Here is a 15,975-nt window from a genome sequence, read left to right as displayed (position 1 = left end):
TCTGCAGACCTTCTACCATCTTGGTTGCTCTTCTCTGGACTTGCTCCAATATATCAATGTCTTTCTTAAATTGGGGCCCAGAACTGTACCCAGTATTCTAGGTGGGGTGTGACCAGGGCAGAGTATAGGGGAATAATCACCTCTCTGGATCTACATTCAATGCTTGTCTTGATACATCCCAGAATTTTGTTGGCCTCTTATTCTCAGCAGTGATGGGGATCGGGAGTTTGAGCCTCCACTAGTTACACTTCTATGGATGATCTACCAGACAGGTAATGTTCACCATGAAGACCAGCCCTGCCCGTGTGTTACTGTGTAATATGGAGGTCATGCAGTACTCCTCCACTTCACACCTCCTAATACTGGAAGGACGTTGATAAGCGGAGCTCTTATGTGGTTTCTGGCCATTTCTCCATGAGATAAAAACTAATTTTGGGGGGATTTGTAGCAGAAACTCGGGGTGAAATCAATCTGCTTGTCTGATGGGATGAATCTGATTATTGTTATCAGGAGCCATCCACTCAAAGTCTGAGAGAAGAAAATCATGGCCGACCACAAAACCTGTGATCAGTATATACAATATATTATGTGTCATCTACGGTATATACAGATCTGTGTATGACAGCTGGGAACAAGCGGAGGGTAAATATATAAAAGACATTAACACTATTACTATACTGCACCCCAAATATCCTGGGGTCACCACCTTCCATACTAAATATACAGTCAGGATGAAGGAGACTCGTACACACGGCCAGTTATAATAATAATAACAATGATATTTATTCACTTATATAGCGCTATTAATTCCATCGCGCTTAATATACATTGGGAACACGGTCGCTCACAATCTAAATTCCCTATCAGTAATGTCTTTGGAGTGTGGGAGGAAACCGGAGACCCCGGAGGAAACCCACGCAGACACGGGGAGAACATACAAACTCCTTGCAGATTTTGTCCTTGGTGGGATTTGAACCCAGGACCCCAGCTCTGCAAGACTGCAGTGCTAACCACTGAGCCGCCGTGCCGCCCATGTGCTGGATAATGGCAGCATGTGCCGTAGATGGCGGTGGACGCAGCAGAAGAGTCACTTACTCTGTGATTCCATCTGACTGCGGAAAGTAAAGAGAACAGAGACCGAGCCCGGAATCTGCCTCGTACTGAGGAGCGTCATCTGCTCCGGACATGGCGGCCGCCACATCATTGACTTGTCATAGTCGTCTTCCCCAGCCGTACCCCATCTTCATTGTGGGGGCACAGCGGACCCCCCGCTCTGGAGCAGTGATCTGTAGAAAGAGGAAACAGAACTGGTCATGGAGCAGCCGAATATTACACATCAGAGAGGGGCACACGATTTACCCCCGGTCACTACCACTTATTATATTCTTCTTACCTGGGATATATTTGGGTCCATGGTGACACAGATATTTAGTATCCGCCACTTGGAGGTCGTTCTTGTCCTTGGTCACGCCCCTGTGTAGAAAATAATACAACACACTTTATAATTCTGCATTGATTAATCTCATATTATATTTTTTCGGAGCTGGAGCTCAGTTTTTCTGATACTCCGCTCCGAACTATCTGCTCTCTGTTACTAGTCATAAATCTGGGTACCACTAGGGGGCGCAGTGGAGCCTGTGCATTGCGGTGAATGGGAGCTCCCCCTAGTGGTGGCTGCAGGCAGTCAGGATGTGACGCAGCGGATTGGATTATTAATAGCCACTAATGATCACGTCTCCTCTCGTCTTCCAAGAAAATCTTTATTCATCTGTGTCAGCACAATGTGGCGTCATGTCCGCACTTATTATCAGCTCCTGTCATTAATCACATCACACACTGATGATCTTACCTTATGTGAGGTTTTGTGGTTGTACGATGTGACCTGTCTCTGGTCGGGAGTCATCATTGAGAATAGGAGAGGGTCGGACTCTGCGCCTCGCTTTGTCCATTACAGACTCTGGTGAAACAGAAAACACATAAATATATTTATACAGAAAGTGACAGAACATCAGTATACAATGAGGATACAAAGAGACGCTCCAACATATCTGACAGGAAACCTGTCCTTACACATAGCAACCAATCAGAACACAGCTTTCATTCTACCAGAGATGTTTAAGGTATGCAAGCTGAGCTCTGATTGGTTGCTATGGACAGCTTTGATAAATGAGGCCTACTGTCTCTTCATGGATGTGACCCGAGTCCTCTGATTGTCCCTGATATGTTCAGAGCAAAGGAATCTGGGGCTGACTATAAATAATGAAGGAAAAATCCTCTTTTCCTGGAAAGTTATATATAATAAGATATGAGAATACAAATTATTAATTCTGTAAGAAGGAACTTACGTGATTTAGGGTTTGCTGAGGGCGTCCATTGTGATCCATCTCTGGGCCTCCATGAAGGCGAATTTACTCGCTTTGTGCTCTTTTTCTAATAAAAAGTGAAAACAATGACGATCACACCCCCCAATAATGGCAGCACCCCCCCCCCCAGCCACCATATTTCTACATTCACTATATTGAGGCATAATAGATATTCCATGGTTACTTACCGGTGCAGACTGGTCTCTAGGCCCAGGGTCGTGGTCGGTTGAAGGTCGGGGCGGTCTTTTGGACCGTCATAGACTCTACATGTCGTTTATAGACATGGAGTCACTTCCTAACCTTCTTTGGAAATGCGGTGATCCTGCCGTTCTGCAGGCAGGATAGTAGATGAGCTCTGATCTCCTGATGCTGGAACCGAGCTGTGGGGTCACCGCCTTCTGCCAGAAACTCGTAGGCAAACGCTGTAGCAAACACCCCACAGTCATAGCAGTTTTTCTGCTGATCCACATTGAGAAAGCTCAGATGTTTCAGGGGCTCGTCGACCACAACACCGTACATGTTGATAATCTGCTGACGGATGGATGGCGACAGTTTTCTAGTTTTGATGCTGTCGGCCACCAAGATTTGGCCATCTTTGAAGCAGGTAGTCAGCCAGTGCACCCTCTCCTCATCATAGTGGATCTGTACGGCATTCTGCAGTACGCAGTACCCTGGCACTAAAAGAACCGCCGGGGACTGCAGGCCATCAAAACCCTCAAACTGATGCTGCAGCAGCTCCTGGGCCATGCCAATGATGTCATCATCCAGCATGCCCTCCTCGCCTGTGCTCCTCAGGATGAATAATTGCTCTGGAGACAGGTTGTCCCCATGACTCCAGAAATCAGGCATCTCCACTGGTGGGATATGCACTGGTGGGGTCTCCATTGGTGGGGTCTCCATTGGTGGGATCTCCATTGGTGGGGTCTCCACTGGTGGGGTCTCCACTGGTGGGGTCTCCATTGCTGGGGTCTCCAACTCTTGGGATCCTTTTCTACGTAGAACCGAAACGTTTTCTGTAGCGGCTCTTTTGGCCGGTGGCAGCATCTTGGACTGAATGTCCTCGGTGGTTGATGCTTTTCTCTTCAGACTGTCCCGGGGTCTTTCTTCTGGCAGTCTCTCGTGTGTATCTCCAGCACATTCTGGATGTGCAGGATTCGCTCCACTTTTTGCAATGCTGGAAGTGGATCCAGTATCACCTACTATGTAGGTTGGGCTCTTGTCACCTCGGTCTTGGCTGGTGACGTCGTCTTGACGTCTTTTTCTTGTAACCAACCTGAAGCTCCTGATCGCTGGAACGGTGGCGGATTTCATGGCCAGGAAGGAATTCCTCAGTGCTGTCCTCTTGCGATAGAATTTCTTCAGTCGGGTCAGAAATTTGGAACCAGTTGACATGGAAGATGAGAGAGCCTTGACCAGCAGCTTCTGGCCATGATGTGGACGCCTATGCATCCTCATGATCACGTTGAAATTGCGTTTAATAGCGTTAAAAACGCTTTGAAATCGCGCTGAAATAGCGTTGATTTATTTCTCCTTCGTATTCCTGTAGCTGTGTGCAACCAACAACAGGGAGTCACGAAAAACAGCTCTGGCCTGCGCTCAGGCTTTACATAGAGTAACCCCATTGTGATGTCATAGAGCGGAAGATGACATCAGAGTTCCATTCGATTGTGACATCACAGCCCCAGCCCCCGCTGCTAATGGCTGATGTGATCATGAGGAAGAGACCTCACATTTTTATTTTTTTTAACAATCAAAACAAATTTTGGAATCTGCGGCTTATAACGTTTCTTAATGGAAATTTTATGAAGTATGCAAAAACGACAAGAATTATTTTTAATCGATTTCCACAACTTCTAATAAAATATGTATTTTTAGATAAACCTTTGGGAAAACTCCAGCTTTGTAATTATGAAGCTTTTCTACATTTTTATTGATTAATATTTTTATTCCCAATTTTATTTGGGTCATGTACCTGCTGGGGAGACGTAGGGAATGTGTCCAATAAGCGTCTATGACAATTGCTGCAGTTTGGGGCAGACTGCACAATTTTTTGTAGCCGCTAATTAATCCCTAAACCCAGTTGCGTAACTAGCGTTCGATGGGCCATAGAGCAAAATTTGGACATGCCCCCCCCCATGTTGGTCAGATGTATGTATATGTATGTATGAATTTAGCGTTCTAAATCCTATAAAGACATAAAGAGTTCCCCATCCCCCCATTATGTAGTAATGTCCCCCATCCTGGGCTCCTTCCTGGTAAATTTGTCCCCCATCCTGGTATATATCCCCCCCATCCTGGTATATGTGCCCCCCATCCTGGTAAGCAGAGGAGTACATAGAAATCAAGGGGCCCCATAGCAGAATTTCTAATTGCCCCCCCCAAAGTATAATAATAATAATAATAATAATACTTGGCCGAGTCACATAAGAACATATCTTACAGCTTTCCAGCCCTTTTAAAGTAATTTTACTCCTATTGAAGCCCCTAGATTCCCCTTTCATTGTCCCCCATAAAGTATGATGCAAACAAAAGTGCCCCACAAGCACTGTATGATCCCCCACAGTGAATTCCTCCCCACAGTACCCTTCGCTGTACCCCCCTGGCAATGACTGGTGACCCCAACACAGTATGACCCCACACAACCCTCCATGCATTATAATTTCCCTACATACAGTATTATAGCCCCTTCTAACCCTCCAAATAGTATAATGACCCCCACACAGCCCTCCGCACAGTATGATGGCCCCCACACAAACCTTCACACTGCATAATTGCTTGCATGCAGTATAATGGCCGTCCATAAAGTATAAAGGCTCCCTCATAGCTCTCCAAATACTATAATGGCCCCCACATAGCCTTCCATATAATATAAAGGGTCACACATAACCCTTCATATATTAGAATGCACCCCCATAGTCCTCCATGTATTATAATGCATTTCCCATAGTCCTCCATGTATAAGGTAGCCCTCATAGTCCTCCAATTATTATAATGCACCTCCCATAGCCCTCCATGTATTATAATTCACCCCATACTCCTCAATATATTATATTGCACCCCATATTACTTCATTAATTATAATGCACCCTATACGCCTCCATATATTATGCTGCACCTCGTAGTCTGCCATATCGTATACTGCACCCCATAGTCCTCCATATATTATAATGCACCCCACAGTCATACATATATTATTCTGAACCCCATAGTCCTCCATGTATTATAATGCACCCTATACTCCTCCATATATTATGCTGCACCCCATAGTCCCCCATATAGTGTACTGCACCCCATAGTTCTGCATGTATTATAATGCATCCCCCATAGTCCTCCATATAATATAATGCACCTCCATAGTTCTCCACATATTATAATGCAGCCCTCATAGTCCTCCATATATTATAATGCTGCCCCCATAGTCCTCCATGTATTATAGTGCAATAGTGCAGCCCTCATAGTCCTCCATATATTATAATGCTGCCCCCATAGTCCTCCATGTATTATAGTGCAATAGTGCAGCCCTCATAGTCCGCCATATATTATAGTGCAGCTCCCATAGTCCTCCATGTATTATAGTGCAATAGTGCATCACTCATAGTCCTCCATATATTATAGTGCAGCTCCCATAGTCCTCCATGTATTATAGTGCAGCACCCATTGTCCTTCATGTTGTATTAAGCAGGCCATATACAGTTTAATGCAGCCCCATAGGCCTCTGGTCATCGTGATCTCACTGGTTAAAAAAACCCAAACAAGTACTTATATCTCCTCTTTCCCCCGCTGCTCCGGTCAGAGCGTCCAGCATGTCTCAGCACACTAGTGACGTCACTGCGCTGCGCTTTGATATTGAGCACAGGCGGAGAATGATGAAGGACGGAGTGAAGCACTCTGCTCCCTCTCATCATTGCTTTGTGCCATGACAGGTGAGGGGGGCCCCGATGCTGCTGATGGCACTGGGTACTGTTGTGAATGTCATCCGAGTGGGTGCTGGTGTGGAGCTCCCTCTGGTGGCCAGAAATGGTAATGAAGCTAAGTCTGAACCTGTGACTCAAACAGGTGATGCTATTAATTAGGAATCCAGGAAATCCTATTACAGATCATCCTAGTGTTTTTAGGAGAGCGCTTTCTGCCTGGTGGCCGCCGGTGATAAATGTTCCTTCTGCCACTGAAGATGTCTGGCAGTTTTCCCTTCAGTTTCTCTCATTTATTCTGTGCCTGAACCTACCAAGATAAGTGTACTATTTTCTGTGGTTTATTGCTGGAATTGCACTAAAGTTTGTTTCTGCTTATTCAATTTTGGTCTGTGTTTTGCTTTCTTGTTTGTGAGGATCTGTCTCTCTGCTTTTGTGAGCAGGGCAGTTCTTCCAGCAAGAAAGGGAGCTTGCTCCCCATTCATGTTTGGATTATTTGCACTTTAGAATATTATTTGCTCTGTGATTTTGTTTCTTCCCATTATACCTGCAGTTCTGTTTAAGTGTCTGGCACAAGAGTACCTGATATAGTGGGGGTGAGACCGTGTGGTCTCAGATCTTTTTTTTCTATCAGGTGTTTGGTATTTTTTGCAGGGTTTTTTGTTGGCCTCAATCAGTTATCTGTCCTGTCCTGTTCTATGTAGTAAGTCGGTCCTCACCTTTTGCTAATCAATATTTTCTGTGTATTGTGTTTTCTTACATCACCGTCGTTTACATGTTGGAGGCTTGCTATTTCTTTGGGGACTGCTCAAAGGCAAGTTATTATTCCTCATTTCTATCTTTGAGGTGTAGCAAGTTTCTCCGGCAGTGACGAGGTGTCTAGGTGTGTTAGGAGCATCCCACTGCTACTTCTAGTGTTGTCCGATAGATAGGGTATTGCGGTCAGCTTGATTTCCAACTACTCTTGTGGTTTTGTTTTTTCCTGACTTATGGAATTTTTTGTGATCGTCCACGATTAGTTCTTAACAGGGCACCCCTGAGTCACGGGCCCCATAGCGGCAGTGTGGTCTGCTGCTATTGGTGGAGCCGCTTGCTTCTCTCCAGAGCAGGCGCCGGACCCTGTCCTCACAACGCTACTGAGAAATATTTCCCATTGCAATTCTGACAATAAAAGCCGCCAAAAACGAAAAGAAAAACGATATTAACGGAGAGAAGACACAAGACAGATGGTAACAACATTTATGTAAAGGAAAACAGCTTTTTAGTGGCAGAATTTTTCTAATAAATCTGTAACAATTGTAAAAATAAAATGTTCATGTTTCTCTTCCACTTTCACTTGATTTTGGTAGAATTAGTTTATGTTTAATAACATTTTGTATTTTTTATGAATTTATATTTTTTATTACCAGTCTATCGGTGATCTCACTTCTCCTGAACCAATGGAGGTTGCTGGATTTCCACTTCCTGCACTGAGTACACAGCATGACTGACAACACACAGCCATTAATGTCTAAACTGCTGGCCACAAAAGTGAGTACACCCCTAAGTGAAACTGGCCAAATTGTGCCCAATTAGCCCTTATCCCTCCCCGGTGTCATGTGACTCATTAGTGTTACAAGGTCTCCGGTGTAGATGGGGCAGGGGTGTTACATTCGGTGTTATCTCTCACACACTCTCTCATACTGGTCAGTGGAATCTCAACATGGCTCCTCATGGCAAAGAAATCTCTGAGTATTTGAAAAAAGGAATCCCTGCTCTACATAAAGATGGCCGAGGCTATAAGAATATTGTCACCACCCTGACACTGAGCTGCAGTAAGGCGGCCAAGACCATACAGTGGTATAACCAGACAGGGTCCACTCAGAAAAGGCCTCGCCATGGCCGACTACAGAAGCTGAGTGCATGAGCTCAACGTCATATCCAGAGATCGTCTGTTCAGAATAGATGTATGAGTGCTGCCAGCATTGCTGTAGAGGTTACAGGGGTGGGGGGTCCGCCTATCACTGCTCAGACCCTACACCACACACTGCAGAGGTTACAGGGGTGGGGGGTCCTCCCGTCAGTGCTCACACCATACACCACCCACTGCAGAGGTTACAGGGGTGGGGGGTCCCACCTGTCAGTGCTCAGACCGTACACCACACACTGCAGAGGTTACAGGGGTGGGGGGTCCGCCTGTCAGTGCTCAGACCAATCCCCACATACTGCAGAGGTTACAGGGGTGGGGGGTGCTCCTGTCAGTGCTCAGACCATACAGCGCACACTGCAGAGGTTACAGGGGTGGGGGGTCCTCCTGTCAGTGCTCAGAGCATAACCACACACTGCAGAGGTTACAGGGGTGGGGGGTCCCCCTGTCAGTGCTCAGAGAATAACCACACACTGCAGAGGTTACAGGGGTGGGGGGGTCCTCCTGTCAGTGCTCAGACCATACGCCACATACTGCAGAGGTTACAGGGGTGGGGGGTCCGCCTGTCAGTGCTCAGACCATACCCCACATACTGCAGAGGTTACAGGGGTGGGGGGTCCGCCTGTCAGTGCTCAGACCATACCCCACATACTGCAGAGGTTACAGGGGTGGGGGGTCCGCCTGTCAGTGCTCAGACCATACACCGCACACTGCAGAGGTTACAGGAGTGGGGGGTCCGCCTGTCAGAGCTGAGGACATACATCACACACTACATCACCTTGCTGTGCATGGCTGTCATCTCAGAAGGAAGCCTCTTCTAAAGATGATGTACAAGAAAGTTGCTGTTTGCTGAAGACAAGCAGACTAAGGACATTGATTACTGGAACCGTTCTGTCGTCTGATGAGACCAAGATGAACTTATTTACTTATTTTGTTCAAATGGTGTCAAGCGTGTGTGGCAACCAGGTGAGGAGTAAAAAGACACATTGGTGGACACAGACTGAAGAGGCCCCTGTGCAAGAGCAATATATAGGCCCTTTGCAGTCCAAGAGGTCATTATAATGGACAATTCTACCTGCTTTGGAGGCAGAAATGAGCCACTGCATGGCTGCACATGCTGTACCAATGATATATCCAACCAAACTAAGACAAGTGTGTCCTGCCTACAGTCAGGCATGATGGAGGGTAGGGTCATGGTTTGGGCTGCATGAGTGCTGTCGGCTGTGGTGGGCTTCAGATCATTGAGGGAGCCATGAATGTAAACATGCACTGTGATATAGTGACGCTGTGTACATACATTACATTACTGATCCTGAGTTACTTCCTGTATTATACTCCAGAGCTGCACTCACTATTCTGCTGGTGCAGGAATTGTGTACATACATTACATTACTGATCCTGAGTTACCTCCTGTATTATACTCCAGAGCTGCACTCACTATTCTGCTGGTGCAGTCACTGTGTACATACATTACATTACTGATCCTGAGTTACATCGTGTATTATACTCCAGAGCTGCACTCACTATTCTGCTGGTGCAGTCACTATGTACATACATTACATTATTGATCCTGAGTTGCCTCTTGTATTATACTCCAGAGCTGCATTCACTATTCTGCTGATGCAGTCACTGTGTATATACATTACATTACTGATCCTGAGTTACCTCCTGTATTATACTCCAGAGCTGCACTCACTATTCTGCTGGTGCAGTCACTGTGTACATACATTACTGATCCTGAGTTACCTCCTGTATTATACCCCAGAGCTGCACTCACTATTCTGCTGGTGCAGTCACTGTGTACATACATTACTGATCCTGAGTTACCTCCTGTATTATACTCCAGAGCTGCACTCACTATTCTGCTGGTGCAGTCACTGTGTACATACATTACATTACAGATCCTGAGTTACCTCCTGTATTATACTCCAGAGCTGCACTCACTATTCTGCTGGTGCAGTCACTGTGTACATACATTACTGATCCTGAGTTACCTCCTGTATTATACCCCAGAGCTGCACTCACTATTCTGCTGGTGCAGTCCCTGTGTACATACATTACACAATTTTTCGGGCTTCGCAGCAGACGCCTCCCAGTGATCGGTGCATGTGCAGACTTGCGGTGATGGGTTCTATTTTGGGAGGAATGTTTCTCCCCGGCACTGTACTATCGCAGGGTTTAGTGAGCTCCTTTATATGATCTCGGCTTTTAGTTCCTTTTCTGATGATAAAGGGAATTGTAGCCTCAGAAAATATTTCTTTTTCTTAATAAATTTCGCTCATCTTTATCCATTCCATAGACAGAGTGGTCTGAGCCCCCCGCTGACCCCGTCCCCACCACTCCTTAAAATGTCACTGTCTCATAGACATTCGCCCTGGAGGGTGCGGCTGACCAAAATGCATGTCTCCAGGGGAAAAGGACATTTTTGTTCCATGGGTCTGAATTTGAAGATGGAAAAGATCATACCAGGGAGTAGAAAAACATGGCGGCTATGTCCTAGACATAATGTGACGCCCGTCCAGGCCGGGAAACGCAGCTAGTCTCCATTGAAATAAATGGGGCTGAGCTGCAGTACCGTACACAACCTGTAGATAAATGTGGAGCTGTTTTCAAAAGAAATACGCCATTTTTTAAACTTTAAGCTATAACTCAAAGCCGACCCTTTATAAGATTTTATTAGTTCCACTTACAATTTATTATACTGAAATAAAATAATAAAAAATGATGAAAAACGGGAGCAGAAGAGGCAAACTGCATCCTGTACGTGGTCCATAAGAAGTATCTTTCTTATTGGAAAAATAAAAAAACAAAACAAAGATGAAACCAAGTCCCAGTTTTACACTATAGAGATATCCAGAGCTGAATTCAAACTTCTGCTTCAGCAAGTGATCAGTCCACACTGAGATCTTGTCACTTACTTTACATTCTTAGATCAATCTTTGAATTGCAGAATTTATCGCCGAGAGCTGTGCCCAACTTCCACGGCGCATCCTCGGTGACATCGCTGAGATGAGTGTCGCTGGCAGCTCTCCCGACCGCAGCATGACAGCTTCATAGAAATACATGCTGTTGGGAGAGACACCACCCAGTCCGACCTAGCAGAGTGACTTCCATAGTACTCATCACAGCTGAGGTTTTGCTACAGTTGCATTTCTCCCACAGAGAATTGCTTAGAAAGGATACATTATCAATATTGATGAGCGGGCACTAGCATGCTCAGGTGCTCGGCACTGGTAACTAGTGATGAGCGGGCACTACCATGCTCGGGTGCTCTGTACTGGTAACTAGTGATGAGTGAGCACTACCATGCTCGGGTGCTCTGTACTGGTAACTAGTGATGAGCGGGCACTACCATGCTCAGGTGCTCAGTACTGGCAACTAGTGATGAGTGGGCACTACCATGCTCGGGTGCTCAGTACTGGTAACTAGTGATGAGCGGGCACTACCATGCTCGGGTGCTCAGTACTGGTAACTAGTGATGAGCGGGCACTACTATGCTCTGGTGCTCAGTACTGGTAACTAGTGATGAGCAGGCACTACTATGCTCTGGTGCTCAGTACTCGTAACTAGTGATAAGCGGGCACTACCATGCTCGGGTGCTCAGTACTCGTCACTAGTGATGAGCCAGCACTACCATGCACAGGTGCTCAGTACTCGTAACAAGTGATGAGCGGGCACTACCATGCTCGGCTGCTCAGTACTCGTAACTAGTGATGAGCGAGCACTGCCATGCTCGGGTGCTCATTACTCGTCACTTGTGATGAGTGGGCACTACCATGCTCGGGTGCTCGGTACTCGTAACTAGTGATGAGCGGGCACTACCATGCTCGGGTGCTCGGTACTCGTAACTAGTGATGAGTGGGCACTACCATGCTCGGGTGCTCAGTACTCGTAACTAGTAATGAGCGGGCACTACCATGCTCGGTTCTCGTAACTAGTGATAAGTGAGTGTGGCGCCCCTGAGGCTACCGTCGCCACAGAGATATTGCACCTCAGCCAGAGGTGTGGTATCCCATCCCGGGTAAGAATGGGGTCAACTACCGGTCCACAGACTAAACTTGCACACACCAATTGGTAGGCATACACTGGGTCAGGGATAGCGGCAGCTACCCCCATAGATGTATTCATGGGGCCGTAAGTCCCATTACTGGTCCCAATAGTGTGGGTGGGGCCTAGTCAGTGGGTGTGTGGGAGGAGTCAGAAAGTGTGAGTAAAAGAAAGGGAACTAGGAAGTTCAGAGTCAGTTAGACAGTCTGAGAGAGACAGAGGGAGGAGGAGAGGGAGGTGGTTACCTCAGGAGAGTGAAGGAGTAAAGTCTGAGGAGAAAGTGACAGAAGGAAGTTCCTGGTGGAGATCCTGGGGTCTAGTTAGGCCCAGGTGACACCGAGAGAGAAAGGATCCCAGGGACACGGAAGGGCATATTGGCTCGTGGCCTGTTCCACTGAAAGATCGGGTGGAGGGATCTGGCTGCAGTCGGGAACGGTCCCCAGACTGAGGGAAGAAAGACAATTCCTCAAAAGTAACACTGAAGGCCCGGGGGTGGTTGCAAGCGCCCAGGGCCACAACCCACCACAGATCCCCGGTGAAGGGGGCAAGATACAGCTGCGGTTAGCCCCCTTTGCACAGGCCCTGTGGTGGAGGCCGAGACCAGCTCAGCTAAAACAGTCAAGGCTAAGAAGTCAGTCAGGAAAGGACACAAAGAGGGGTGCACCGGTACTGGCCCTTGAACTACCCGGGATCGGCGGAGGTCCCTGACAGTGGATCCCAGCATACTGCGGGCAACCGGACAGCTGCCGAATTGAGACCAAACAATGAGTAAAGACCTTAACTGCAAGCCTTGTGTCGTCTCCTCTATACCGCCCTGTCGGCCCTGCACCTCGTTAGCAAACACCATAGACTTTACCAAGCACCAAAGGTTGCCCCAGGGTACCCGCTCTACCTGTGGAGAGCAAGCAACATCTCAGCTGCTATAACATCAGCCCCGGAGGTCCCTTCCAGCAGCTGTGGCCCTAAAGAGCTGCAACTTACCACAGGTGGCGTCACGAATCTTATATAAACATTATCACCATCTCCCCCAATATTGCCACATTAACTGACTCCACCAGGGTCACTGAGTCGGGCCCCGCCACCGCTGACTACCCCGGACTAGTCCGGCCCGACACCGAGTCACCTAAGGCCCTGGGGTGGGCGAGTCATGAGCACTACCATGCTCGGGGGCTCGGATGGGTGCTACTCAAGTACCGATTATAATGGAAGTCAATGGGGGACTTGAGCATTTTTCCGTGAAATCTTCCATTTATGCTCAAGTCGCGCCCATCCAAGTTCTCAACTGCTCATTTTCAGTATCGAGCACCCAAGCATTGTAGTGCCCACTCATTACTAATCAGCAGTAGATTCTTTCTTATCTGAGTTTACAAGTGGTGTCTAGGTATAGTAAAGTAGCCATGCGTTACGCAATAAAACCCACCTATAGCGCCACCTGGTGGAAAACAATGGAGTTAGCATTTTTATCTCGAAAACGGAACAAGATAGAGAAAAAAAAGTGAATTACAAAATTGCAGGGCATCATCGATTCAATACGAATCGACACCTTGCATACAGAAATGCTATGATATGAAACCCATGACCCCCCCCCCAAAACATTGAATGCTGGTCACGCATATGGCGCTCATTAGTGTCCCCCGTCAGCTGCAATGCACATCTGGACTCTGCACAGCATACTGTATCTTGCTGCACGTTGTGCAATATGGTAGGTGACACGTTTGCACAAGCATCTGTGATACGTCGTCGTAGGTCCTGCAATGTTGGTGGAGGGGTTGCATACACCTGCTGTTTGATGTGACCTCACAGAAAGAAGTCCAATGGGGTCAGGTCAGGTGAGTGTGGAGGCCATTCCACACAGCCACCATACCCAATGACTTGTAGGAAGGTCTCCATGAGGTATCGCTTCACGTCCGCAGCCTTGTGAGGTTTATACGTTCTAGTCATAGCATTTCTGTATGCAAGGTGTCGATTCGTATTGAATTGATGATGCCCTACAACTTTGTAATTCACTTTTTTTCTCTATCTCATTCCGTTTTCGAGATAAAAATGATAACTCCGTTGTTTTCCACCAGGTGGCGCTATAGGTGGTTTCATTGCGTAGCGCATGGCTACTTTACTATACCTAGACACCACTTCTATGCCTATAGCTGCCGCCGTTCTCAAGATAATGGCAGTGGATAGGATATGGGTGGACACACTGTATAAAAGGTGTCAAGGATTTATTTCAGAGACATGCCTGCCCATGAATGCTGTTTGAGTAGATTGATCCTACTCACAGATTTCCTTTAAACTACCGTAATTTTCGGATTATAAGACTTACTTTTCCTTCCAAAAATTTCGGAAGAAAATGAGGGGTGCGTCTTAAAATATGAATGTAGTTTACCAGAAATGGTGGAGAATGGGCGCTGTGCTGGCTGCGGTGGATGCTGTGTGGAGCAGGTTGGTGCAGAGGGTGGGATGCTCTGTCGGGGGCTGTGCTGGCTGCGGCGGGTGAGATGCTCTGTAGGCGGTGTGGAGCTGTGCTGGCTACGGCGGGTGAGATGCTCTGTAGGCGGTGTGGAGCTATGCTGGCTGCGGCGGGTGAGGTGTTCTGTCGGCGGGGCTGTGCTGGCTGCAGCAGGTGAGATGCTCTGTCGGCGGTGCGGGGCTGTGCTGGCTACGGCAGGTGAGATGTTCTGTCTGCGGTGTGGGGCTGTGCTGGCTGCGGCGGGTGAGATGCTCTGTAGGCAGTGTGGAGCTGTGCTGGCTACGGCAGGTGAGATGTTCTGTCTGCGGTGTGGGGCTGTGCTGGCTACGGCAGGTGAGATGTTCTGTCTGCGGTGTGCGGCTGTGCTGGCTGCGGCGGGTGAGATGTTCTGTCTGGGGGGTGCGGCTGTGCTGGCTGCGGCGGGTGAGATGTTCTGTCTGGGGGGTGCGGCTGTGCTGGCTACGGCAGGTGAGATGTTCTGTCTGGGGGGTGCGGCTGTGCTGGCTGCGGCGGGTGAGATGCTCTGTAGGCGGTGTGGAGCTGTGCTGGCTGCGACGGGTGAGATGCTCTGTAGGCGGTGTGGAACTGTGCTGGCTGCGGCAGGTGAGATGCTCTGTCGGCGGTGCGGGGCTGTGCTGGCTACGGCGGGTGAGATGCTCTGTCGGCGGTGCAGGGCTGTGCTGGGCGCTATGTGGAGCAAGGCAGTGCAGGGGTGAGATGCTCTGTCGACGGTGCAATCTTCAAATAATGCCGCCAGGAGTCGGCGCATGCGCAGACGGGGCTCTCGGATTGTCATTGAGCCGAGAGCTGTATCTGCGCAGGCGCCGATTCCGGGCGGCATTATTTGAAGATCGCACCGCCGACAGAGCATCTCACCCCTGCACTGCCCTGTTCCACATAGCCAGCACGACCGGCCATTGAGCAGACACCGCGGCCGGCCACACAGCAGCCAGCATTGCCCTACTCCAGCACCGCTCCTGCCTCCTGTGACCTCCACTCCACCACTGCTGTAGCCCCCCCTACAGCAAGACACCACTGGAGTAGAAGACGGACCCCATTTTTTTCTTTTACCTTTTTTATCTCTATATTTGGGGTGGGTCTTATAATCTGGTGTGGTATACGGTATATATTAACCCTCCCTTGTCTCTGTATGGGCACAGTATCACGCTCTGCTCTTCAGATAAAACCCGGAGCCATATGTTCAGTACATTAAAATCCTGATTAATTTGTAACCACATCAGCTCACTTTTATAATCAGACCAATAAAGGAAAAGCAGAGAGAAG

General features: G+C 48.0%; 1 protein-coding gene across 1 annotated transcript; it reads right to left on the bottom strand.

The window, feature by feature from the left end:
• Positions 1 to 987: 987 nt before the first annotated feature.
• LOC142297152 (uncharacterized) lies at positions 988 to 3,818 on the bottom strand. Its single transcript, XM_075341426.1, has 5 exons — positions 2,552 to 3,818; positions 2,346 to 2,430; positions 1,850 to 1,957; positions 1,394 to 1,473; positions 988 to 1,286 (listed from the first exon to the last, which is right to left on the bottom strand). The coding sequence occupies exon 1, from the start codon at positions 3,816 to 3,818 to the stop codon at positions 2,652 to 2,654; it is 1,167 nt and encodes a 388-aa protein (XP_075197541.1). The 3' UTR covers positions 988 to 1,286; positions 1,394 to 1,473; positions 1,850 to 1,957; positions 2,346 to 2,430; positions 2,552 to 2,651.
• Between the last annotated feature and the right edge of the window lie 12,157 nt (positions 3,819 to 15,975).

The sequence above is a fragment of the Anomaloglossus baeobatrachus genome, chromosome 3, assembly GCF_048569485.1.
Source record: "Anomaloglossus baeobatrachus isolate aAnoBae1 chromosome 3, aAnoBae1.hap1, whole genome shotgun sequence".
NCBI classification, from domain to species: domain Eukaryota; kingdom Metazoa; phylum Chordata; class Amphibia; order Anura; family Aromobatidae; genus Anomaloglossus; species Anomaloglossus baeobatrachus.
Note: the sequence above shows the minus strand (reverse complement) of the source record. Positions and strands in the feature narration are given on the sequence as shown.

Bases quoted from the DNA above. Each gene is read 5' to 3' on its own strand.
- LOC142297152 (XM_075341426.1), bottom strand. From the start codon at position 3,818: ATGAGGATGCATAGGCGTCCACATCATGGCCAGAAGCTGCTGGTCAAG.